The sequence below is a fragment of the Heteronotia binoei genome, chromosome 5 (assembly GCF_032191835.1).
Source record: "Heteronotia binoei isolate CCM8104 ecotype False Entrance Well chromosome 5, APGP_CSIRO_Hbin_v1, whole genome shotgun sequence".
In the NCBI taxonomy this organism is placed as follows: domain Eukaryota; kingdom Metazoa; phylum Chordata; class Lepidosauria; order Squamata; family Gekkonidae; genus Heteronotia; species Heteronotia binoei.
The window spans coordinates 32,163,062-32,188,408 of NC_083227.1; the positions used below are offsets into that span (position 1 = coordinate 32,163,062).

At 47.3% G+C, this 25,347-nt stretch overlaps 1 protein-coding gene across 1 annotated transcript; it reads left to right on the top strand.

Annotated features, from left to right (window-relative positions):
- Positions 1-376: 376 nt before the first annotated feature.
- Positions 377-24,492, top strand: NEU1 (neuraminidase 1). The gene is made up of 6 exons (XM_060238160.1): positions 377-524; positions 15,492-15,684; positions 18,361-18,623; positions 19,760-19,945; positions 22,570-22,789; positions 23,736-24,492. Exons 1-6 carry the CDS (start codon positions 384-386, stop codon positions 23,954-23,956), a joined length of 1,224 nt encoding a protein of 407 aa, XP_060094143.1. The 5' UTR covers positions 377-383; the 3' UTR covers positions 23,957-24,492.
- The last annotated feature ends 855 nt before the right edge of the window (positions 24,493-25,347 follow it).

Consider the following 25,347-nt stretch of genomic DNA (forward strand, 5'->3'; position numbering starts at 1 on the left):
TTTGACACCCATTTCCCTTTTTTTGTTCTTCCCTACAATAATTCAGCAAGAATGGCGTTTGGGTTCCCGTTTCTGCTTATGAGTTCTTAGACGCTTCTGACTTGCCTTTTTCCCCGGTCTCGTCCCTTTAAGGGGCAGCCTAGTGGGCGGAGCTAATAGAACGCTTCGGGTTTTATTTCCTCGCTTTTGTCATATGATCCTTTGAAGCCGTGCTTGTTCCGCGCAGCCAATCTGGGGGCTTGCTGCTCGGAGCGATCGACCCGGGAGTTCCCGAAGGGGGTTTTACACTTTTGAAGCAAACTGGAGTTTGGGAGGGGGGGAGTGGGAGGGGAGGTTTTAAAGGGGAAGCGGCCCCGGTTGATGCGGGAAAAGGGATCGAAGCGATGAAGTTCGGATGCGCTCCCGGGAGGAGATCCCGTCCCTTGCAGAGGCGATCCTGGACATGGAGCAGTCTCTGTTTCGGGACTCTGTTGTTTTTGGGCCTCTGCTGCTGGCAAACGACGGGGGTGGTGACACCTGATCAGGTAAGGGGTTGATTTTGGGGAACCCCGCCTGCTTTTTCCTTCCCCCCAGGCATAAGCTCCTCAGTCCGCCGACCAGTCACCTTTTTTTTAAGATGGGGAAACTGCTGTCTTTCACCAGCTCCCTCCACAAGGGAGAAAATAACAAGTCAAAGTCAGTGCTTATCTAAAACGGGCAGCGGCTTCGCTCTTTCTGCTACCTGATCCTTTGAAACGGAAAAGCCGGGGATCGAACCTAGGCCCTTCTGCATGCAAAACAGCTGCTCCATCCATGAGCCTAAGTAAACAATTGACACTTTAGAGACTAACGCCATTCTGGTGTCATAAGTCGGATGTGTAGTCATTTTGCATCAACGTTTATTCTACCCTGCCTTTCCGCCCAGTAGCTCAGGACAAGCGTTGCCCTTGCTATTTTGCCCTCACAACAGGTTAGATTGACAGCGTGACTGGCCCAAGGCCGGTTCCAGAGGAGGAGAGTCCACTTCACCAAAGGGGTCACCTGTGGGTGCAGATTTGACATCTCGAGTACAGAGAGGAAAAACAATTGGTTCAGGGAGCAAAATGACAAGGTGCTCGCTGGAGATTGCTTGCTAGGTATCCTATTCTTCATCAGGCTCATTGTGGAAAGGGAGCTTCCCTGTTTTAACAAATGCTTCCCCTTCCCCAGTTAGTCTGTGCCCTTCGGAAAATAACTGTCTGCATCCCATTTTTTTGCTGACGGAACCAGACAGAGGGGGACATTATTCTTGTGTGAGCACAAAAGTGTGATTTGGTGACTGAGTTCTAAAAACACACACGCCAAGTGAGGAAGCCTGCATATAGGCTGTGCGTAAGTGAAAAGCAGGCTATAACTAAAACTCCGTTTGGTATGTATATATGCTTATGTGTGTAATATCCTGTTTACCGTGTGGAACGGGACATTTCAGATGAGAGGCTGTTTTTGAAGTACAAGCTCTGGATTTTGTTTGAGGGTGAGATTGGACAACCCCACCTACACACAGGGTGTATAAAGTAAGATTCTGGCCTTTCTGACCTTCATAAAAGAAATATATTCCATTCCACGTGGGGGGAAAGTTAATAGGATGTTTCCGTTTGCAGCCAAGAAAGCTGGGCTTCCTTGTGTCTGGTGGCCTTCAGCCTGTCACGGAGTTCAGTTGGTATCTTAAGTAGAGAATGCAGAGCCCACTATGGGGGATTGTCTTTTCTCCCATCTGGTAGTGGGACAGGGTCAGAAGAGTGTGATTGACAGCTACTTGGGAGTCACCGGTAAGGCACAGCTAGATTTTAATCAGTAGCACCTTAGAGACGGACAAGATTTTGAGGGTATAAGCTTGTGAGAGTCAAAGTTTTCTTTATCAGATACCATGTTAGATAACACTGAAAATGAAACCATATCTGTTGTTAAAGTATGGAATCTATTTCATGCCAATTTGGGGGAACAATTTTCCCCCCTTCAGAATGGAACCATGGGCAAGGTTTTAACCATAGCTTGATTAGAACTGGATGGTGGGTAAGAACCCCCAGCCCATGTTTGAATACCTTTGTAAAATAAATGCACACGATAGGGTCAGGGTCCTACGTGACAGTTTGTGGCTCTTCCCCCCTCCCCTCCCGTCTCTCAACTGCGGAGGGAGATTTAAGCTGAGAGAAAGTTACTGAGAAAAGTCACCTAGAGATTTCTTTCCCTTCCCCAAAGGGATTTTTTTTTTTTTTAAATGAGGATTAGGTAGATTGCTTCTATGGATTGCTATGAATAATCTGCTAGTTCCCAACTTTCAGTTTTTCTTAATAGTGTCTAGCAGGGCTTTTTTTTGTAGAAAAAGCCCAGCAGGGACTCATTTGCATATTAGGCCATGCCCCCTGATGTCACCATAGTTTCACACAGGGCTTTTTTGTATTCGTACTCTAAAAAAACCCCCTGGTGTCTAGCCTTTTTCCTTGAATAGTTTTATGGGGAAAGATGCAGGCTGCAAGTTTCCTTTAACTTTCCCACTTAAAAGGTTAGAGAGTTTAATATTCAGTAATAACACTGGGCACAGTAGATTGTTCCAATGGATCAACAGAATGCTAAAGCAATTGAGGAATTTCTTTACAAAAAAATCCTGACTTGGGCTCTCTTGTGTCCATTGTGACTCTCAGTGTATGATGGGAAATGGTAGATGTGGATACTGAGGCAAGGAGAAATGGCGATGTGGGTGGGGGACTGTGAAACATATATACTTTCCACATCCTCCACCATTAAAAGTCACTTTGACTACAATTTCAAAAAGATAGTACCAAGGCAGGTTTGGGAAGGATCATAGCAAAGCAGTGGGAAATGCTGAAGGAGGACATATGGAGGACGAAGTTTTGTGGATGCTCCTAAAAGCAGCATTGCTGGAAGCAAGCAAAGCATCTTCATGGACACAACCCAGGTCTGAATACATGAACATGTGAAGCTGCCTTATACTGAATCAGACACTTGGTCTATCTAAGCCAGTATTGTCTACTCAGAATGACAGTGGCTCTTCAAGGTCTCATGCAGAGATCTTTCACATCACCTACTGCCAGATCTTTTGACTGGAGATGCTGAGGACTGAACTGGGGACCTTCTGCATGCCAAGCAAAGGCTTTCCCCCTGAGCCATGGCCTTCCCTCCGGTACATCTCCCTGCACTGTACTGTTTAATAAGATCTTCTCCCTCATGCATCCATTTGCAGATAACTCGCAACCCAGTCCTTATCCCATGCTCTCCGCAATCTTCCTTAGCTCCTAAAATGAGCCCCCTTCACCTATCAGGTCTCAGGGATTTTCACTATTTGTTTTTCCTGTAACTGCTTCCATCTTATCCATCAGAGCTGGACTTTCCCTGCCACTTCGCATCCTATCTCCTGAAGCTGGGACAGTCATAGAACAGCTATACTTGGTGACCTTCAGCGATATGCTTCAGTCCACCCTGGACTCTTGCACCATCCCTTTTGTGACAGAGTCCTGTACCCATTAACTTCACTACTCATTAATTCATGCTGGGAGCAAAAATGAATGAGCTTTTTAGAGCAATTGCTGTAGTTTTTAGGGTTTTTATCCTGCAAATGGGTCCTAGAAACTCATCATTGGGATTGCTGGGTTGAAGTTAGGGTTGCCAGTGCTGGGTTCCTGGAGATGAAGGGGCAGAACATAACAGAGAAGCCATGCTGGATCAGGCCAATAGCCCATCCAGTCCAAAACTCTGTCACATAGTGGCCAAAAAAACAGGTACCATCAGGAAGTCCACCAGTGGGGCCAGGACACAAGAAGCCCTCCCACAGTTGCTTCCCCTAACAAGGACCAAGAATACAGAGCATCACTGCCCCAGACAGAGAGTTCCTTCTATACTCTGTGGCTAATAGCCACTGATGGATCTCTGCTCCATATGTTTATCCAATCCCCTCTTAAAGCCGTGTATGCTGCCACCACCTCTTGTGGCAGTGAATTCAATGTGTTAATCACTCTGGGTGAAGTAGTACTTCCTTTTATCCATTCTAACCCAACTGCTCAGCAATTTCATTGAGTGTCCACGAGCTCTTGTGTTGTGAGAAAAGGAGAAAAGTACTTCTTTTTCTACCCTCTATATCCCATGCATAATCTTGTAAACCTCCATTATGTCACCCCTCAGTCGATGGTCCTCCAAGCTAAACTTGGAAACTTGGGAAGGAACTTCAGTGGAGTATAATGCCATAGAGTCCACCCTCCAAAGAAACTGTTTTCTCCAGGGGAACTGACCTCTGTTGGCTGGAGGGTAACTGGAATTCTGAGAGATTTCCCAGGACCCAACTGGAGGCTGACAAACCCTAGCTGGTGACAAAGGGCAAGGTAAGAGGGCTGAAATCCACACTCTGGCATGAAGCTCATGGGTGGAGTCACCCTCTCTCAGCCTTACAAACTTGTGAGAATAAGAAGGGGAGGGCACAGAGAGAACTATATACACTGTCTTGAGTTTCTTGAAGAAGGGGGTGAGATAAAAATTATATACACTGGCAGCATCAAAAGTGGTACTGGAAAAAAGAACAGTTAGATGTAAAATTATGGTGGAGGCCTATATGGTCAAGGCGACCTCACGACCCGGGAACAAGGCCTGCGTGGCCTGCCGCCGGGTCGCAACCCTGCCATTGGGGAAATGCCGGCCTAGAGAGTGGAGTTTTCTTTCAAACAAACAGAGGGGCTGAAAGCATTGTGGTTCTGTCAGCTCACCCCGCCCCCTTGCGACTTTCCTGCCAAGATTTAAAAGCACATATTCAGAATCACAAACAGTTGCAACAAGCCTTTTCTAAACCTGCTAAGGTTTGAAGGCACATGGTGGCTGTTGGGGAAGGGCTTCCCCACGCTAGCCAGCTAGCTGGTGGCAGGGAGGAGCCTGAAAAATGTCAGATCTCCTGCCCAGACCTGGGGACTGGCAAGCCTACACCAGGCCGCTGATCACCTTTGCTGCCCTCCTCTGTACTTGCTCCATTTTGTCCACATCCTTTTTTAAAGTGAGGCCTCCTGAACCAGTGGTATACCAGTTCACACAGTATTCCAGGTGTGGCCTGACCGATGTGGTATACAGCAGGTGGCTGACATCTTGCAATTTGGATGTATGCCTCTGTTGGTACACCCCAAGATCACATTAGCCCTTTTTGTCACTGCATCGCACTGCTTGCTCATATCAAGAGACTCTCTGGATCAGACCAAAGGCCCATCAAGTCCAGCATTCAGTTCACACAGTGGCCAACTAGTTGCTTCAAGGAAAAGCCCACAAACAGGATACCTGCGCTGCTGCTGCTGGAAGTAGTACATAGCATTGCCAACTCTAGGCTGGGAAATTCCTAGAGATATTGGAGTGGATCCCAGGGAGGGGGTAGGTTTTGGAGAGTGGAGGGACCTCAGCAGGTTATAATTCCATAGAGTTCACCAAAGCAGCCATTTTCTCCAGGGGTATGATATTTGTAATTTGGAGATCAATAATAATATGGGGATTTCTCCAAGTGCTACCTGGAGGTTGGCAACCCTATACCGTGTACACTGATCCGGTTTCTTGTGCTTGAAGACGGCTTCCTTGCTAAAACTAAGAGTGTGCTTCAAGATCCTCTGTACTCCAGAATCCTGTGGCGACATCTGCCAGGGATTTACAAATGCAGGGATTGGCAGGCTGTGGCCTTGGTTCAGCTAGTAACCTGGCTACAGATGGCCATCTGTCTACCCTCCTTCCTGATGTGTTTGCCTCTCCACTCCTTCCTGTTTTCTTCTGTGTTCTATTTGAATGGGAATAGAAATGTCATGCTGACCCAGATACTCTTTCATTGTACATGGCCAAGCTTTATGATGCCAAAGACAGAGCAGTAGATCCACACATATGAAATTACAGCAACTGTTTGAGAATTCCTGGTTTAACGCAGAAGCTAGGATGGATGGCATTATTTGTAAAGCCAGTTTGTGTGAGAGGGAGGCTTGCTAGGCTCAAAAGATTTACAGATGGAACCTTGGACAGACCTTGCTTCAGTTTTCAGTCTGATTCGGTTTGGTGAATTCTGCCTGCCTTTTTGAAGGACAGGTGTCTGTCTGTGTGGTGTGTGGAATCAGGAGGCCCTTTGTGAAAACTGGCCTTGTGTCGCAAAAAGTGTTTATGCCAGGGGTGGAGAACCTTAGGAGATATGGTCTAATATGCTACTGAGTTCCTGCTGGGCTTTTTCTACAAAAAAGCCCTGGATCTATGCATTTGCCTAGGGCGGTGGGCTGGGTGTGTGTGTGTGTGTGTGTATGTGTGCCAGATTAGGCTCTCCCCAAATGATTTCAAATAGAAAAACCAATTATTTGCATTAATTTTGCTGGCCTAAATCATTCTTCCTCAGCGGAGCACTGTTTTTTAAGTTGATAATTTTTTATGGCCCACGAATGATATTATAAATATCCACATGGCCCTTGGCAGAAAAAAGGTTCCTCACCCCTGGTTTATGCCAATGAAAACGCCACATCCTAGCATGTTGCTCTGCGAAGCCGTGTGGGAGATTTCATGACATTTTAGCTTAAAAGAGGAGATGGAATCCTGAAACGATGACAAAGACTCTGCTGTATCCATGTTTGTAACTTAAACTCTATGGTTAAACTTGCTACCTCCCTACCACTCTGTCTGTCTGTCTCTTCTATCTAAGAACATAAGAGAAGCCATGTTGGATCAGGCCAATGGCCCATCCAGTCCAACACTCTGTGTCACACAGTGGCAAAAAAATTTATATATACACACACACTGTGGCTAATAGCCACTGATGGACCTGTGCTCCATATTTTTATCTAAACCCCTCTTGAAGGTGGCTATACTTGTGGCCGCCACCACCTCCTGTGGCAGTGAATTCCACATGTTAATCACCCTTTGGGTGAAGAAGTACTTCCTTTTATCCGTTTTAACCTGTCTGCTCAGCAATTTCATCGAATGCCCACGAGTTCTTGTATTGTGAGAAAGGGAGAAAAGTATTTCTTTCTCCACTTTCTCCATCCCATGCATTATCTTGTAAACCTCTATCATGTCACCCCGCAGTCGACATTTCTCCAAGCTAAAGAGTCTATCTTGTATCAATCATTTTCTGTCCACACACACTTTTATAATAAAAAACACAAAAAGGACACAATGCTTCAGTTCCTTCCTTTTTATTCTGTAGGAGAATAATCCTATGATTGAATTATGCATGGATTCTCCCTTTTTTCTCCTGGGTTAATGCTGCAATGGATAGCATGAGGGCTTCCTAAACCCTGGCCTTTGTGGGTCCCTCAAAAGGGATGCCTGAGATAAGTTTTGGTGTGGTGTAGTAGTTATGAGTGGCAGACTCTAATATGGAGAACCAGGTTTGCTTCCCCACCCAGCATCTGAAGCTTTCTGGGTGACCTTTGGCCGTTTACAGTTTGTTCTGAACCAGTCTCACAAGATGCCTGTTCTGGGGAGAGAAAGGGAAGGGCGATTGTAAACTTGTCTACTGCTTTGTTCTATTGCTTTGAGCATCCTTAAAGTAGAGAAGGAAAGGAAAGATCCCCTGTGCAAGCACCAGTCGTTTTCGACTCTGGGGTGACATTGCTTTCACAACGTTTTCACGGCAGACTTTTTACAGGGTGGTTTGCCATTACCTTCCCCAGTCATCTATAAAGGAGGGTATACTCCTTCTCTACTCTTCTTCCTCTTATTTTAAATAAGCTTTACTCCAGTATGGTTACCCCAGTGGAATTACTTCCCAGAAGTGTTCAACCTGGTGCAGCTCACGCTTGTTGTCAAGTCAGCCCATCTTGCTCTAATTGCTTTAGTGGGTTTATGTAAGAGGAACTATTCAGCCGAGCCTCCCTGTCTTTCTGGGCACCTTCATTATTATGGCTAGGATAAACAAAGCGTAAAAACTTGTTCCCCTTGTGAGATAATAAGGGCATGAGATAAAATCAATGTATGCCCTTGTGAGGCAACAAACAACATTTGTGCATCATGTGAATGGGGGTGGAGGGAGGAATTTTTAAAATGCTGCAGGATGAGAATAGTGTCCTTTGAAGAAATCAAGAACCTAGTTCCTTCAGTTCTGAATCAATTAGACATGAGGCCAAACTACACATTCAGGTTTTTTAAAGAATTAGGTCTGCCTGGGTTCCTCCCAACAGCCACATAGCAGCTGCGGAAAATGGTTTTGAAAAAATAAAAGGAGTTCAAATTTGCTTGGAAGGCCACTGGTGGGGAGAGTGTCTTTTGCCTCCCCCCCCCCCAGTCCTTTTCACATGCCAAAACAGTGCTGAGGGGAGTTATTTTTCCATTCTTGCTGCTTTATGCATGTCTAAAATGCACAAAGGTGCAATAAAAGGGGAGGGACATTTCCAGCTGTGTTTTGGCCTCCTAGACCACTTTTATTTCCCCCACACACAGCTGTCCTGGAAGGAGGAATAATTGGGGCCAGACCTAGCAACAAACACTGGGCCTCGTGCAGTTTGCATGATTCACCCAGGTGTGCCAGTAGCTACCTGACAACATAATGTAGTGCAAATTGCTTGGGCCCAGCATAGGGTTGCCAGGTTTAACTCAGGAAATATCTGGAGATATTTCAGGTTTAACTCAGGAAATATCCTTTTTTTGCACTTCCTGGCAGCTGCACTTCCACTAAATGAAAGTGAAATTTGTCATACCCCTACAAGTCCCCTTGTCAGGCTTTGGAAGCATTTCCAAGCATGGCTTTTTAGAGACACACGCACACACTCACAAAGCAGCCAAAATAAACAGAGTTTGCAAGTCCACACTTTTGAGATCTCACTGGGGCAATTTACTCACAAGAGTTGCTGAATGCAACTTCAACCAGCTTCTTCAGACAGGAACAGGAAAGGAGAGCAGCCATAATCAGGTTCTAGCTAACTTTTACTATAGAAACGAGTTCTGAAGCACATTCAAAACAGGGTCTCTGCTGTTCACCTTTCTCACAGCTTCATGCACTGGTGGCTCTGCCTGCTTGCCCTGCTCCTAATAATAATAATAATAATACTTTTTATTTATACCCCGCCCTCCCCGCCAGGGCAGGCTCAGGGCGGCTTACAACACAAAAATACAATATACATCAACAGTTATACTTATAAAATAATTAAAAACAATTTACAAGTTATATTAAAATTAACATTATGGTGCTATAAACATTAAATCTTCAGTAAGGTTCAGTAGCTAAAAACATTTCCAGCGGCACTTTCTTAGCTTGTCATTAGTTGAAGGCTATTTTGAAGAGGTAGGTCTTACAGGCCCTGCGGAATTGATCTAAGCATCGCAGGGCCCGTACCTCCTCCGGGAGTTGATTCCACAGCAGTGGAGCTGCAATGAAGGCCCGATCCCGGGTGGCCTTCAATCTGGCCTCCCTTGGCCCAGGGATATTCAGCTGGTTCTTTCCAGCTGACCTCAGCGCTCTCTGGGGCTCATATGGGGAGAGACGGTCCCTCAGGTAGGCAGGTCCTCAGCCATATAGGGCTTTAAAAGTAATAACCAGCACTTTGTAACGAACTCAGTATACCACTGGCAGCCAGTGCAGTCCGTGCAGCCCCGGCTGTATGTGCTCCCATCTTGGGAGCCCCAACAGCAGCCTAGCCGCCGCGTTCTGCACCAGCTGCAGCCGCCGAGTTCGGCACAAGGGCAGCCCCATGTAGAGGGCATTGCAGTAATCCAGTCTCGAGGTGACCGTAGCATGGATCACCATTGCTAGGTCCCGGCACTCCAGGAAGGGGGCCAACTGCTTCGCCCGTCGAAGATGAAAAAACGCGGACTTGGCAGTGGCCGCTATCTGTGCCTCCATTGGTAATGAAGGCTCCAGAAGAACCCCCAAGCTCTTGACCCTATGGGCTGCTTTCAGCAGCACACCGTCAAAGACCGGCAAGGGGATTTCCCTTCCCAGGGCACTGCGGCCCAAGCAAAGGACCTCTGTCTTCGTTGGATTCAACTTCAGCCCGCTCAGCCTAAGCCAACCTGCCACGGCCTGCAGTGCTAGGTCCAGGTTTTCTGGGACGCAGTCAGGTCGGCCGTCCATTAGTAGATACTGCTGCTGAGATTTAAAGGCACACACATGTTCAAAAACACAAGCGTTTTCTAAGCCTGCCAAGGTATAAAGGCACATGGTGGCTGTTGGGAATGGGTCTTTTCCCCACCGGCTAGCTGGCTGGGGGCCACAAGGAGCCTGCAAAACTGGGGGATCCCCCACTGGGACCTGGGGATTGGCAAGCCTAGCCCAGCAGCAGCCTCCGCACAACTTGTGCAACTGGGTTGGGCCTGGCAGAGGCTGGTACCTGAGTGACTTGCTATACAAGACTTTTGCAACTTGGCTAGACTTTTCCCAGGGACAGACTGCTAGGGAGAGGGTAGGAAGGAAAGTTGAGACCCAGTGTAATGTAGGGGTTACAGTCGGACTAGGATCAGGGAGACCCAGGTTTGAATCCTCACTCAGGCATGGAGGCTTGTTGGATAACCTTGGGCCAGTCACTTTCTCAGTTTAATCTCCTTCACAGGGCTGTTGTGAGGATCCGATAAAGTGATATAAACGGCTTTGGGTCCTCATAAGGGAGACAGGTGGAGTGTAATTAAGCAAATAAATCTGCAGACTGGGGAGGCAGATAAAAGGAAGGTTGGTTAGTGAGTGGGAAGGAGAGAAGGAAACTGGGAAGGGGCAGAAGATATGGGAGTACTAGGAGAAGGGAAAGATGAAATAGTGTGGGAAAAGGGGTGCAGGGACCAATGAAGTGACCCCCCCCCCTGCAAGTCCTTGCAGGTTTCCCACTTGTACATTATTATATTTCTGGGTCATAAATAGTGTCTATGATGCACCTCTTCAGAGTGCAGTTAGTATTCACATGTGTGTGAACTTCTCCATGCTGGAGAATTATTTGCACAAAGAACACTGATGTCAGGGGCAAAGCAAATTTAAAACTGTGCTCCCTGACAGTTAATTTCTGTGGGAAGTGTAATTATTTTTCATCTGGAGGCCTCCCTGCCATCTGGTGATCTGTCTATGCAGCCTACTCAAGGGATGACCAATGTACTACAAAATGACACCTGCTACCACTGCTACTGGGGGGGGGGGGCAAATTGTCCTGTCCCTGAACATATAAAAATGGGAAACAGAAGCGTTTCATGGTATGTAAATCAATAATAGCACCTTGTATACAACAGCCTATGAAGCCAGGTGACAACGCACCCTGTTCTGGTAACTAGGGTTGCCAAGTCCAATTCAATAAATATCTGGGGGCATTGGGGGTGGAGCCAGAAGCAAGGTTGTGACAAGCATAATTGAACTCCAAAGGGAGTTTTGGCCATCACATTTAAAGGGACTGCACATCTTTTAAATGCCTTCCCTCCATTGGAAATAATGAAGGATAGGGGCACCTTCTTTTAGGGCTATAGAATTGGACTCCCAATCTTTTTGAAACTTGGAGGGTGTTTGAGGAGAGACACAGGATGCTATGCTGAAATTTGGTGCCTCTACCTCAAAAAACAGCCCCCCAGAGCCTCAGATACCCATGAATCATTTCTCCATTATACCCTATGGGAATTGGTCTCCATAGGAAATAATGGAGTGCCCAGCAGCTATTCCCCCCCCCCCCCGCTTTCTGATTACCCTGAAGTGGGGAGAGGGCCTCCAAACTGTGAGATTCCCTGCCCCCACCTGGGGATTGGCAACCCTACGATAACTAGGCTGCAAGATCCAAGGAATGTTTTTTAAAAATGTGTACTTTGTGTGTGTGCACATGCCTGGAAGTCATGGTTGACTTCTGGTGATCCCTACTGGGGCTTGGATATTCAGAGAGGTGGCTTGGTATTGCCTGACTCTGCATTCCAGCCCTGGTATTCCAAGGAGGTCTCCCATCCAAGTTCGGCCCTGCTTAGCTTCCGAGATCTGATGAGATTGGGCTTGCCTTGGGCTATCCAGCTCAAGGTGATTCAAGGGACATTTTGACATTGCCTCCTCTTCCTGTCAGAATGAAACATCTGATCATGTACCTTACAAAAAAAACTACAGCACTCTGCAAAAACTGGGGAAAGCACACTGCTTGCAGAACAGTAGAAAGTGTCACAATCTCTTTAGGTTTTGCCTCAGTTTTGATTAAATTTCTCGGAGTCAGAGACCTGCTGCCCTATTCTTATATGCACTTAATTTTGGCTGGATTAGGTATCGTCCTTTTGGGGAGCTATAGTTGAAGGTAAAGAGCCCCGTGGCGCAGAGTGGTAAAGCTGCAATACTGCAGGCGGAGCCCTCTGCTCACGACCTGAGTTCAATCCCAGCAGAAGCTGGTTCAGGTAGCCGGCTCAGGTTTACTCAGCCTTCCATCCTTCTGAGGTCAGTAAAATGAGTACCCAGTTTGCTGGGGGGGAAGTGTAGATGACTGGGGAAGGCAATGGCAAACCACCCCGTAAAAAGTCTGCTGTGAAAACGTGAAAGCAACGTCACCCCAGAGTCGGAAACGACTGGTGCTTGCACAGGGGACTACCTTTACCTTTAGTTGAAGGTGGCTAGTACGCACGGCTCGCTCACTATTTTGTCCCTATATCCCAGGGGTCCCCAATCTTTTTGATCCTGTGGGCTCCAGTGTGATTCTGACATGGAATAGTGAGCACAGCCCCAAAATGGCTGCCTCAGAAGGCAGAACCAGTCACAGGAGTGCTGCCCTAGCTTACGTTTAGTCACTCAGTGAAGATCCTTGTGCTGTGGTGACAGATGCTGCCATGGCAATGTTTTTAAAAACCTGCAAAAATCTTTACAGCTAATAATAACTCCAGTGGCCAGTCAGAAGTTCTACTAGGCAAAAGCTGCACCTGGCTTTGCTTTCTAAAAAAAAAAAAAAATGGTGGGTGCTAGTGGGCACATTGGGGTTCCCTGCTATATCCCCTAATAAGTGGTCCCACTAAGTTTGAAGGCTGACGCAAGAGCTGGGTGCTTGGACAGAACCAACTTGGGTTCAAATTCTTGCTCGGGTGATCTCATGAAGAAGATGAAGATGAAGATGATGATATTGGATTTATATCCCGCCCTCCACTCCAAAGAGTCTCAGAGCGGCTCACAATCTCCTTTACCTTCCTCCCCCACAACAGACACCCTGTGAGGTGGGTGGGGCTGGAGAGGGCTCTCACAGCAGCTGCCCTTTCAAGGACAACCTCTGCCAGAGCTATGGCTGACCTAAGGCCATGCTAGCAGGTGCAAATGGAGGAGTGAGGAATCAAACCCGGTTCTCCCAGATAAGAGTCCGCACACTTAACCACTACACCAAACTGGCTCTCCAGTTAGCCTAGTGGACTTCACATATCATAGAATCATAGAGTTGGAAGGGACATCTAGGGTCACATTTTCTCACAGCTATTAAAATAGTTACATCAGCAAGAAACCAAAACTGCCTTGTCCTGTAGAACAGGGGTGGCCAATGGTAGCTATCCAGATGTTTTTGCCTACAACTCCCATCAGCCCCAGCCAGAATGGCCAATGGCTGGGGCTGATGGGAGTTGTAGGCAAAAAACATCTGGAGAGCTACTGTAGGCCAACCCTGCTGTAGAAGATAGCACATTGTCAGATTGTAGGGTTGCCAGCTCTGGGTTGGGAAATACCTGACTATTTTCGGAGTGGAGCCTGAGGAAGGTGTGGTTTCAGGAGAGGAGGGACTTCAGTGGAGGATAATGCCATCATAGACTCATCTTTCCAAAGCAGCTGTTTTCTCCAGGTGAATTGATCTCTGGAGGTCCTATCCTAGGAGAGCTCCCACTTCCACCTGGAGGCTCAACTCTATCAGAAGACCCAAAAGAGTAATCCTCAAATTGCTGATAAATTTCATAAACTTTGGGCAGGGCTGGATTAATAATTAGGTGAAGTAGGCACTGGCCTGTGGGCCCCCATGCCTTTAGGGGACCCATGCCAGCTTTCCCCCCCTCCCGCCGGTTTTCCCTCCCAGCCTGCATGCGCAGCCAGCAACTGAGCTGCTCTTTGCCCAACTTGCCTGGTGTGGCTGCTGCTGGCATTGTCACCAAGTTTGCCTCTTTCTCCCCTGCAGCTTAGTAAAAGGGTTTTTTAAGAAGGTGCCTGCAGGCTGCAGCGGGGGCCATGGGCAGGGCCGGTGCTAGGCTTTCTGGTGCCCTAGGCAAATCACCCACTAGTGCCCCCCCCATTATTAAAAATATAGGGAAGATGAAGAGCGCCAAACTTGAAACTCTTCACATTTTTAATTTACTGATTTTTAATTTTAATTTTTAAAATAAAAATGTGATATGTTATTTAAAAATTGTGAGAATAAGTGCTTGGTGGCCACACCAGGAAAGAGGGTGGCAGGATAGGATGAGGTGGGAGACCAAGTCGCACATTGGGGAGAGGGGGGTGGCTTGGCTTTGTTGAGGGCAGCTTGGTGATGGGAGAAGACAAGGTGACAGTGGCCAGGAGCCAGAGTCATGCATCTGGGAGGGTGCTCCCTAGACCAGGTGGCACCCTAGGCGACTGCCTACTTTGCCTGTTCGCACGCACCAGCCCTGGCCATGGGTGGCTGGGTGGGCACTCTGACTCTGAGATGATTTCGAGGGGCCCCCCAATATTTCAACTGTCTAGGGCAGGGGTGTCAAACATCTGGCCTGGGGGCTGAATCAGGCCCTCAGAGGGTTCCTATCAGGCCCCCGAGCAATTGGCTGTCATCTGCTTCCTTCTCCCTCTCTCTTGTTTCTTTCTGCATCACAATTTGTTTTGCCAGGCTTGCTCAATCACACAGGAGCTACGGAGTAAAGCCTTTGTTTTCTCCATTGGCTGAGGCTCCTCCTTTGGGGAGGAAGGAGGGGGAGGCAGAGCTTGCTTTGCCAGTTTCTTTCAATCGCACATCAGAGCTACTGAGCTAAGCCTCTCTTCCTTCTATTGGTTGAGGCTCCTCCCCCTTCTGGTCCCCTGGGGAAGGAAGGAAAGAGACAGAGCTTCCTTTGCCCACTTCCTTGGATCCCATGGGAGAAATACAAAGAAAACACCTTTAAGACCAACAAGTGCTAATGTTTTAAGCATGTTTTACGTTGTTTTTTTAAAAAACCTTTAATTGTCTGTGTCCTTTATAAAGTTTCTTTCTCTGCTGCATAATCTTAAATGGGAGCACACACAGTCCAGCCCAGCCCAACATGGCCCAGCCCTCCAAGGTCTTATTTATGTCAGATCTGGCCCTCATAACAAATGAGTTTGACATCCCTGGTCTAGGGGCCTTCATAGGGTTTAATCTGGCACTGACTTCAGATTTTGGTTACTGTATTCTGGAATATAAGTAAAGAAATGACAGGACCTATTGGTTTTCTTTTTATGAACCTTTGTAAATCACAAATACTTTCTTTGGGCGGTGGGTTCCTTTTTTCACCTATAAAGTAATACCAAAAAATTAAAAACAAGCAAGTCTACCCTGCAATGGTGTTGTTTCACATTCCCACACACCATTTCCCATTCCCTCCCAGCAGTGGCCCAACAAACCTTCCTGTCTTTCCCTTGATAGGTGAAACCCATCATCACCATGGAGCAGTTGCTGTGGGTGAGTGGCAGCGTGATCGGGGAGGTGAACACGTTCAGGATCCCCCTCATCGCGGCGACGCCTCAGGGGACCCTCCTTGCCTTTTCCGAAGCCCGGAAGTACTCTTCCTCAGACACCGGAGCTAAATTCATCGCCCTTCGCAGATCGCAGGACAAAGGTTTGCAAAACTGAGAGCTGGGAAGGGAGAAATGGAGTGTGTCTTTATGTGTTTTAAAAAGAAGGTGGCTTTAGCAGGCCCTGAGGTGGTACAGTGGGGCAGATGGGTTGGGGTAGATGGACATCTGCCAAGAGCCTGAGCGAAAAGGGGTATGTCCTGCTGGTGGAACATAAGGTGTTTTGATATTGTCCTGTATTGGATAAAATGGTGATGAGGAGAATTATACAAGCTGCCTTGGGTCCCCATTGAGGAAAAAGGTGGGGTACAAATGAATTAAATAAATAAATATATGTTGTCTCTAACATTTATTGCTTTTATCCTATTTTTATATTGCTGTTGGGTCCTGAAATGCTTGTAAGAAAGGCAGATATATATGAATTTTTAAAAAAAATAAAATAAAGCTAATTTCAAATGAAGCAAGCAGTTATATCAAAGATTTCAGGGCTGGTAACATCATTAGCGTTTGTAGAATCTAGCAGCTCTCCAGCAGCCCTGGCCCCACTCAATGCACAGCAGCCAAGAAGGTCTGAGCGCCTGCTCCGGCTGCAACGCCACTGAGGATGTTCTCCGCAGCTGAGAACGAAACGTCTGGAAGGAAAACTTTCTCCAGTAGAACACGGCACTTGATCCCGAAAGATTCTACAAACCCTAATCAAGCAGTTATAGATTCCTAGAAAGGCTACTCGTTCTGGCATGAAAATAATGTGTGGTAGATGGACTGTCTGGCTTCTTGGGCCCCCAAAGCAACTCAGGCCCTAAGAACTATGGGCCCCTAGTCTTTCCTGACTTGGTGGCCCTGAATATGTCAAGCTTAGCGTGTGACAGCATCTCACCTCTGTACACTTCCCTTCCAGCTATAATACGGTTGCTGTTAACTGGTGGAGGAGACCCAGGAATATTTTGTAGGAGGGGGAAAAAGCTGTGGCTCTTACAAGGCACACCTCTTTTGGTTCCTCCCTCCCTTCCCAGAAATAGCTCTGTTCCCTTTATGGCCTAGGGAGCCGAGGGATAAGAAGAATGAAGTTGCCTGTTGCTAGGTAATGCTTCCAGGCACCAGGCTTGCCTCTTGTTTTCAAAGTGGCAGAGTGGCTAGGGAGACTAGGGTTTGAAATCTGCACTCCGCCATGAGGCGCACTAACAGTGTCATCCTAAAAACACTTTCTCAGGAGTACACCACAGGCCCAAGAAGGCTTCTGAGTAGACTTGTTTAGAATAGGTCTCATGACCTTAGGCCATTCTCTCTGCCAAACCCACCTAATGCAGATTAAGAAGAAGATGATATTGGATTTATATCCCACCCTGTATTCTAAATCTCAGTCTCAGAGCGGTCACAATCTCTTTTACCTTCTCCGCCCCCCACCACAACAGACACCTTGTGAGGTAGGTGGGGCTGCGAGAGCTCTTACAGCAGCTGTCCTTTCAAGGACAACGCCTAGGAGAGCTATGGCTGACTCAAGGCCATTCCAGCAGCTGCAAGTGGAGGAGTGGGGAATCAAACCTGGTTCTCCCAGATAAGAGTCCACGCACTTAACCACTACACCAAACTAGCTGTGGGCATAAGACAGAAGGACCCACACTATGTATGGCACCAGAATAGGGCTGCCAGCTCTGGGCTGGGAAATACCTGGGTAGAGCCTGGGAAGGGTGAGGTTTGGGGAGGGGAGGGACCTCAGCTAGGATTGCCAGATCTGTGCTGGAAAATAGCTGGAGACTTTGGGGATGGATATAGGAGAGGCTGGGGTTTGAGGGGAGGGGCCTCAGCATGGTACAATGCCATAGAATTCACCCTTCAAAGCAGCTGCTTTTCTCCAGGAAAACTGCTCTTAGTCACCTGGAGATCAACTGTAATAGTGGGAGTTCTTCAGGTGCCACTTGGAGGTTGGCACCCCTACACCAGAGTGCACTGTAGGAAGGCCAGGACAATAATCAAATATATAATTATAATAATAACTTTTAAAAATCACTATCTCACCAAGAAAAATCACTGACTCAGCATTTATCAGCAACTTATTGCACAGAAATCAGCAGCTGAAGCTTTTCACAGTGAATAAATACATATTATCAGTTGTTTCTATCTGCAGATTGAGTCAGTATTGGAGGCACTGGAGAAAGGATGGTATAAAAAGCTGGCAACCCTTTTCTGGGCGCAGAAGCCACTGTGAAAGTGTTGGAGATGTTTAGAAGCAGTCCCATTCAGACAGTGTGTTCTTCCCTACTCTGAAGAGGTTTTCTGTTTCCTACACAAACAGAGCGAGAACTCATCACGAGTGACATGGCATTGCTTTTTCAGGACAGGCTTGACTCACTTGGGACCTCAGTCTGGAAGGCCTCCCTGTTTACTTTATTTGTCTTGCGAGCCAGTTTGGTGTAGTGGTTAAGTGTGCGGACTCTTATCTGGGAGAACCGGGTTTGATTCCCCACTCCTCCACTTGCACCTGCTAGCATGGCCTTGGGTCAGCCATAGCTCTGGCAGAGGTTGTCCTTGAAAGGGCAGCTGCTGCGAGAGCCCTCTCCAGCCCCACCCACCTCACAGGGTGTCTGTTGTGGGGGAGGAAGGTAAAGGAGATTGTGAGCCACTCTGAGACTCTGAGTGGAGGGCGGGATATAAATCCAATATCATCTTCTTCTTCTTGAGGAGTACATAGCTCCTGACTGTTGCTTGTGTATCTTTTCCAGGAGCTACCTGGAGTCCCACTTCGTTCATAGTTGACGACGGTTCCCTGGTGGATGGACTCAACCTTGGGGCTGTGGTGGTGGACTCAGAAAAGAACATGGTGTTCCTGATCTACACCCTCTGTGCCCACTACAACCGATGCCCTGTTGCAAGCACCATGATCATTCGCAGCGGTGACGACGGGGTCACGTGGAGTGTTCCCAGGAACCTCTCTGAGGAGATTGGCACGACTATGTTTGCCCCTGGACCAGGCTATGGCATCCAGGTGAGCCTGCATTTTGTTAGATATGGGGACTTTCACAGAACAAGTGTATTTATTTACTTGCCACTTATTATTATTTTATTATTTTCAATTTATAGCCCGCCTTTTCCCCAAATGGGCTCTGAGAGGGTAACAGTGGTCAATAATACAAGGTTAAAATCAGATATATATAATAAAACAATATACAATATAAAAGCAATAAAAAAGTCTAAAAGCAAACTCCAATTGTGTATGTGTGTGTCAGGGCTGCCAAGCCCCTGGTCTGGGCGGGGAATGTCTCGCCTGGGAGGTTCTCTACCCACTGGCCCACATTGAGCCAGTGGGGGGAACCTCCCCCTGCACCACTGGCATGATGGCGTCACCTGGAAGTGATGTCATCAAAATGGTGGCACCCGTGCGGGACCACTCCAGGCATTTTCAGGAAAACTCAATGGTTTTCCTGGGTCCTCTAGCCATTTGGGAGGTAAAACTCTATGGTACAATAAGTAATAATAATAATAAATTTTTATTTATACCCCGCCCTCCCCACCAAGGCAGTTTTAACCTCCCAAATGTCTAGAGCACCTGGGGAAAACCATAGAGTTTTCCCGGAAAGGCCTAGAGCGGCCCCGCATGGGTACCGCCATTTTGATGACATCACTTCCGGGTGACTGCATTCTGTCATGCGCGTGCACATCATGCACGTGAATGTCCCCTGCCAGGGAATGAAGAGGACTTGGCAACCCTAGTGTGTGTTTGTGTGTGTGAAGTTCCATCACTTAGAAAATTTGTCAAATTGTAGAGTCCAGCAAAATTCTCACAGGGAGATTGAACAATGGAGTCCAGAAGCAAGTATTTGGGATGGGTGGGTAAGAAAGAAAGAGCACAATAAATTTTAGAGGTTTCTGCGCTCCACTTCTGTGAGTACTAGTTGTTAGGCATCAATCAGTGTAACTGAGGAGGGAATTCCATAAAACGGGTAGTTACTGAAAAGTCTGGCTTCATCAGATGTTGCTTCTCTCAGTGACAGGATCAGAATTAGGGACTCCCTTCCTGCTCCTAACCAAGGAGCAAGGATTATATCAGAGGAGGGATTCTGCAGCAGTCTGCAAGGACAGGGAGATAGTATGGAGCTCAGCCTCATTTTTATCTGATTGCAGAAACGTTATGAGCCCAAGAGGGGGCGCTTGATTGTCTGCGGCCACGGGACCATAACCCGGGATGGGATCTCCTGTCTCCTCAGCGATGACCACGGTTTGACGTGGCGGTATGGGCAGCAGCCCCTGCATGGCATCCCTTTTGGTGGAATGAAACATCCCAGTGACTTCAATCCTGATGAATGCCAGGTGGGTGTGATCCAAAAATGTGAGATAGTTTGGCGTGAGGAACTCTTGGGACATTCCATCTCTGGCGTTATTGTGAAGTGTTCGCTATGATAAATACACATGGGTGGCAATGTTCCCTCTAAGCTGTGGAGTCTTGTGAGCAAAAAAATCTACTTTGTGAGCTATTGGCATTAAAGCTGTGAGCTACTAAATAAATTAGTGTGCTCTGGGGCCATTTTTCCTGAGCTAAGACAAAAAGATGTGAGCTGAAGGCTAAAAATCTGTGAGTTAGCTCATGCTAACTCAACTTAGAGGGAACACTGGTGGATGGGTGAGCTCAGTGATAAGACTATTTTGTTGCCAGTTAGGTGAAGGGCTTGTTTACTGCCCTCTTAATGGATGGCTAAGAGCCCTGTGGCAAAGAGTGTTAAAGCTGCAGTACTGCAGTCCTAAGCTCTGCTCACAACCTGAGTTCAATCCCCGGTGGAAGCTGGGTTTTCAGGAGCCAGCTCAAGGTTGTCTCAGCCTTCCATCCTTCCGAGGTCGGAAAAATGAGTACCCAACTTGCTGGGGGGAAGTGTAGATGACTGGGGAAGGCAATGATAAACCACCCCGTAAAAAGTCTGCCGTGAAAACATGAAAGCAATGTCACCCCAGAGTCGAAAACGACTGGTGCTTGCGCAGGGGACCTTTCCTTTCCTAATGGATGGCAAGAATTTGACTTCCAGTGGCTTCTGACCCGAAATAAACTTTCTATTCATTGAGGGGGCAAGGCATCCCTGATCAGTCCTTATTCCAGGAGGGTGAAAGAGGAAGGCTTTTGTCACAGATATTCTTTTCGTGTGGGGAAAGTTGAAAGTAATAAATTAATATGCACCACTACAAAATTATAGCCATAAACAATTTTATTAACAAAAAATGATTTTTGATGAATAGCAGGGCTTTTTTTTAAAGCAGGAATGCAGTTCTGACTGGCTTGGCCTAATATGCAAATGAATTCCTGCTGGACTTTAAAAAAAAAGCCCTGGTGAATAGAAAAGCAGGAATTAACCAATGCCCCTCCTCCTCTCTCCCTAAGCAGAAAGGGAACTGTTTACAAATCAGTTTTGGAATGCTCATTCAAATGCTCAAGAAGTGATTTATTAATTAGACACAAAGAAGCAGGAGTGGGTGCAAGATTGGCACCAAGTCCCTCAACAGAGAAAACTGGGCTTAAAAGAATGTTTTAAATTAAGTTACAGTGGAGAAAGGAGCGCAAAACAATAGACCACCCCCACCCTGAATAGGGAGATTCTTATCTTAATCCACATGCTAATTTTCTACACACACACAAACACCAAATTTACCTTCTGCCCTAATCAAGCTGATGGCAATACAGATTATGCCTTTCTTTGCATCCTTGATAAGTATTCATTGCAACTCCCCTCCCACACTGACTAGAATAAAAGGACTCAGAGATCTCAATTCCTACTGCTGACTGACAAAAGGGGATTTGACACTTATCTCCTGAAACTCTTGTTGGTCTCTAAGGTAGATATGAATCTAACTTTAGGCCACTGTGTGTCTCTAAGAGCCCCCTGAGGATTTCTTCTGGGTTCCTCCTCATACCATCTATACCAGGGGTGGCCAAACTATGGCTCGAGAGCCACATGTGGCTCTTTCACAAATATTGTGTGGCTCTCAAAGCCCCCACTGCCCTGTCAGCAGGCTTGGAGAAGGCACCTCTCTCTTTAAATCACTTTGCCAAGTCAGCCAGCAGCTTGGAGGACAGGACTTACATCCAAGGAATCATAATTGGAAGGTGGGAACAGACATTGCTGTCATTTATGCTGCTTTACCATCAGCTGCAAGCAAATCGGGAAAGGTCTTTCCATCCAGCAAAATCCTCCAATAACATTTCCTTAAGCAGCACTACAAGTCTAAAATGTGAAAACAAAAGGACTGGATGCTTATATATATATATTTTAAAAGAATGCTAATAGTTCAAAAAGGAGGCCAGGACCTTGGGGCATTTTGAAGAGAGCAACAGCCTCTCTTGTTCCTGCTTTGTTTAGATGACACATACCCTGTTGGAATCAAAAATTTCAGAACAGCACCCCCCAGTAGCTTATGGTATCTTCCGTTTTTAAATCTTAAGTAGTACGTGAAAACGTTGTGAAAGCAACGTCACCCCACAGTCAGAAATGACTGGTGCTTGCACAGGGGACTACCTTTACCTTTTTAGTAGGAGAGGAGGAAGAGACTCGTGGCCCAGTATGGTAAGCTGCAGTACTGCAGTCCAAACTCTGCTCATGACCTGAGTTTGATCCTGGCGGAAGCTGGGTTCAAGTAGCTAGCTCAAGCTTGACTCAGCCTTCCATCCTTCCAAGGTTGGTAAAATGAGTACCCAGCTTGCTGGGTGGAAAGTGTAGATGACTGGGGAAGGCAATGGCAAACCACCCCATAAAAAGTCTCAATGAAAACATTGTGAAAGCAACGTCACCCCAGAGTCAGAAACAACTGGTGCTTGCACAGGGGACTATCTTTACCTTTTTAGTAGAAAAGGAGAACGCAAACAGTGTGAGGAGAACGCATACCAAGGGAACATTTCAGTTTCCCCCACCTAAATCTTACACCCCCCCCCCCCCCACTGTATCTTCTTCCAGCCCTACGAACTGCCAGATGGATCTGTGGTGATCAACGCCCGGAACGAGAACTTCTACCACTGCAGTTGCCGGATAGTGGTGCGCAGCTACGATGCCTGTGACACCCTCCCACTGGAAAACGTGACCTTCGACGAGACCTTGGTGGACCCAGCTGTGGCTGCTGGAGCCCTCGTCAAATCAGGCCTCGTCTTCTTCACTAACCCGGCCCACCAGAGACAACGTGAGTGGAAAGTCAGGTGCAGGAGAGTGGAGGGTGAATTGCAGACAGCTGCCAGCAAGATCTGGCAGTTACGGGGCATACAAGCCTGTGGGGGGTGATATTGATTTTATTCATGTATACGCACACAGAGGGCCAGCCCTTCCACTAGGCAAACTAGGCAATTGCCTAGGGCGCTGGCTTTTTGGGGGTGCAGAATTGGGCACCCCCATGTGATTCAGTGATGTTATCAGTGCAGGGGGGGCACCAGAAGTTAGCCTTGCCTAGGGTGCCAGATATTCTAGAGCTGGCCCTGCACACACACACACACACAGGTATATAAAAGCTGTCAAGTCACAACTGATGTATGTCTATCTCACCAAGGGGCTTTCAAGGCAAGTGAGAAGCAGTGGTGGTTTGCCGTTGCCACTGTCTGTGGAGTCTTCCTTGGTGATCTCCCATCCAAGCACCAGCAATACTTATCTTCTGAATCTATTTATATACCACACCTTAATTTAAAAAAAATAGGTTTCCAGTGTTTGTCACAGCAAGCCTTTCCTAAATCAGAAAGCAGCCTCTGCTATAGGGTTACAAGCAGTGTTCCCTCTAAGCTGACAAGCAGTGTTCCCTCTAAGCTGACAAGCAGTGTTCCCTCTAAGCTGTGTGAGCTAGCTCACAGTTTTTAGTCCTCGGCTCACACATTTTTGTCTTAGCTCAGGAAAAATGGCCCCAGAGCAAACTAATTTATGCAGTAGCTCACAGCATTAATGCCAGGAGCTTATGAAGTAGAATTTTTGCTCACAAGACTCCACAGCTTAGAGAGAGTATTGGTTATAAACATCCAAGTTAGAGTTCTCCTGGAATTACAACTGACCACCATACTGTAGAGATTAGCTCTGTTGAGATCAGGCTAGGCTGAGCTGAGCCCTCCCTGAACGTGACTGTGCACTGTCTCCCTCCCCCAACCCAGGGGTCAACATGACGCTGCGCTGGAGTTTCACTAATGGTTCATCATGGTGGAAAGAGGCCTTGCAGATCTGGGGCGGTGCCAGCGGTTACTCCTCCATGACGGCGTTAGATGGGACAGCACCTGAGGATGCCCATAGCCTCTTCGTCATTTATGAGAAGGGCCTGGTCGATACCACCGAGAGCATCTCTGTAGCCAAGATCAGCATCAACGGGAAGCTGTGACCGCATGGGGTGTCCTCTATTGGATCTTTTCCCCATGTGCCTTTAAGATTCCTGACCCCTTGGCAGGGTTAGGATAGAAGGGAATCTGAACTAGAACTCAGGAAGAGACCCCAGTTTGATGGGGACTCTCCAACCATGGGGAGGGCAAAAAGCACATTGGCAGAGCTTGGGAGAACACCGGCAGCTGTGGGACTGGGCCCCAGGAGGTCGCCAGTCTGCCCTCTAGTCAAGCCCTCTACTCTCCCTGGTCCTCCCCATAAGGACGTCATGAGGCCAAGCCTTTCCCTTGCTCTTTTCCCATGATGCCAAGGCTGCCAGTCTACCTCAGAAGCACTCCTGACTTCAGATGCTGCTATTGAATTTCTGAGTGGAAGGGCAAGAAGTGGGGCAAACAAGCGAGAAGAGGAAGACAAATCAGGAGATCAGTAGCCAATAGTTGTTCAGCCTGGATTGGCTTATCGTAGATCAAATCAAGACAAAAGGAAGACAGCTGTCAAGTTTTGTAATGAAATAAACTAAACATGCACTTTTATGTATTTTCTCTTGTCTGTATTTTTTCTAATGGAAGGAAGAAGAAGAAGAAGAAGATATTGGATTTATATCCCGCCCTCCACTCCGAAGAGTCTCAGAGCGGCTCACAATCTCCTTTACCTTCCTCCCCCACAACAGACACCCTGTGAGGTGGGTGGGGCTGGAGAGGGCTCTCACAGCAGCTGCCCTTTCAAGGACAACCTCTGCCAGAGCTATGGCTGACCCAAGGCCATGCTAGCAGGTGTAAGTGGAGGAGTGGGGAATCAAACTCGGTTCTCCCAGATAAGAGTCCGCACACTTAACCACTACACCAAACTTAACCACTACACCAAACTTAACCACTACACCAAACTAATTGCCTTGCTGGATTAGACCAAATGTCCCTTTCATCAGCTGGGAGTTCACAAGCAAGGGGCGGGGCGGGGGGTAGTGGTGGTTTGGGATGCTGAAGGGCTCTTGTTCACTCCCCCTATGACTGATCAAATGCTACCCTCTTCATGGCCTGGGGGTGGGGTGGGGGGAGAGCTCCGCACTGTGCTGTTGTGGCATTTTAGAATTGCCTTTAAAAGGTGGCATCATCTCTGTGGCAGCCATAAGAACACTATCACATCTAGTTTAGACCTAATTTTGCTGGCTTTAAAAGGAGAACAAGATACTTTCCTTAGGATGAAGTCTAGGACTGTCATCCCTCTGATTGGCTCCTTGATCAATTATTGTTCTTTTTCTCCCTCATGACTTCGAAAACCCATTAACCCAGTCCCTGTGAGGCTAGCTGAGGAAAGGAAAGGTTCCCTGTGCAAGCACCAGTCGTTTCTGACTCTGGGGTGACGTTGCTTTCACAACGTTTTCATGGCAGACTT

Bases quoted from the DNA above. Each gene is read 5' to 3' on its own strand.
- NEU1 (XM_060238160.1), top strand. From the start codon at position 384: ATGAAGTTCGGATGCGCTCCCGGGAGGAGATCCCGTCCCTTGCAGAGG. The intron at 15,685-18,360 runs GTTTGCAAAACT...TATCTTTTCCAG, and splicing joins TCGCAGATCGCAGGACAAAG to GAGCTACCTGGAGTCCCACT. The intron at 18,624-19,759 runs GTGAGCCTGCAT...ATCTGATTGCAG, and splicing joins GACCAGGCTATGGCATCCAG to AAACGTTATGAGCCCAAGAG.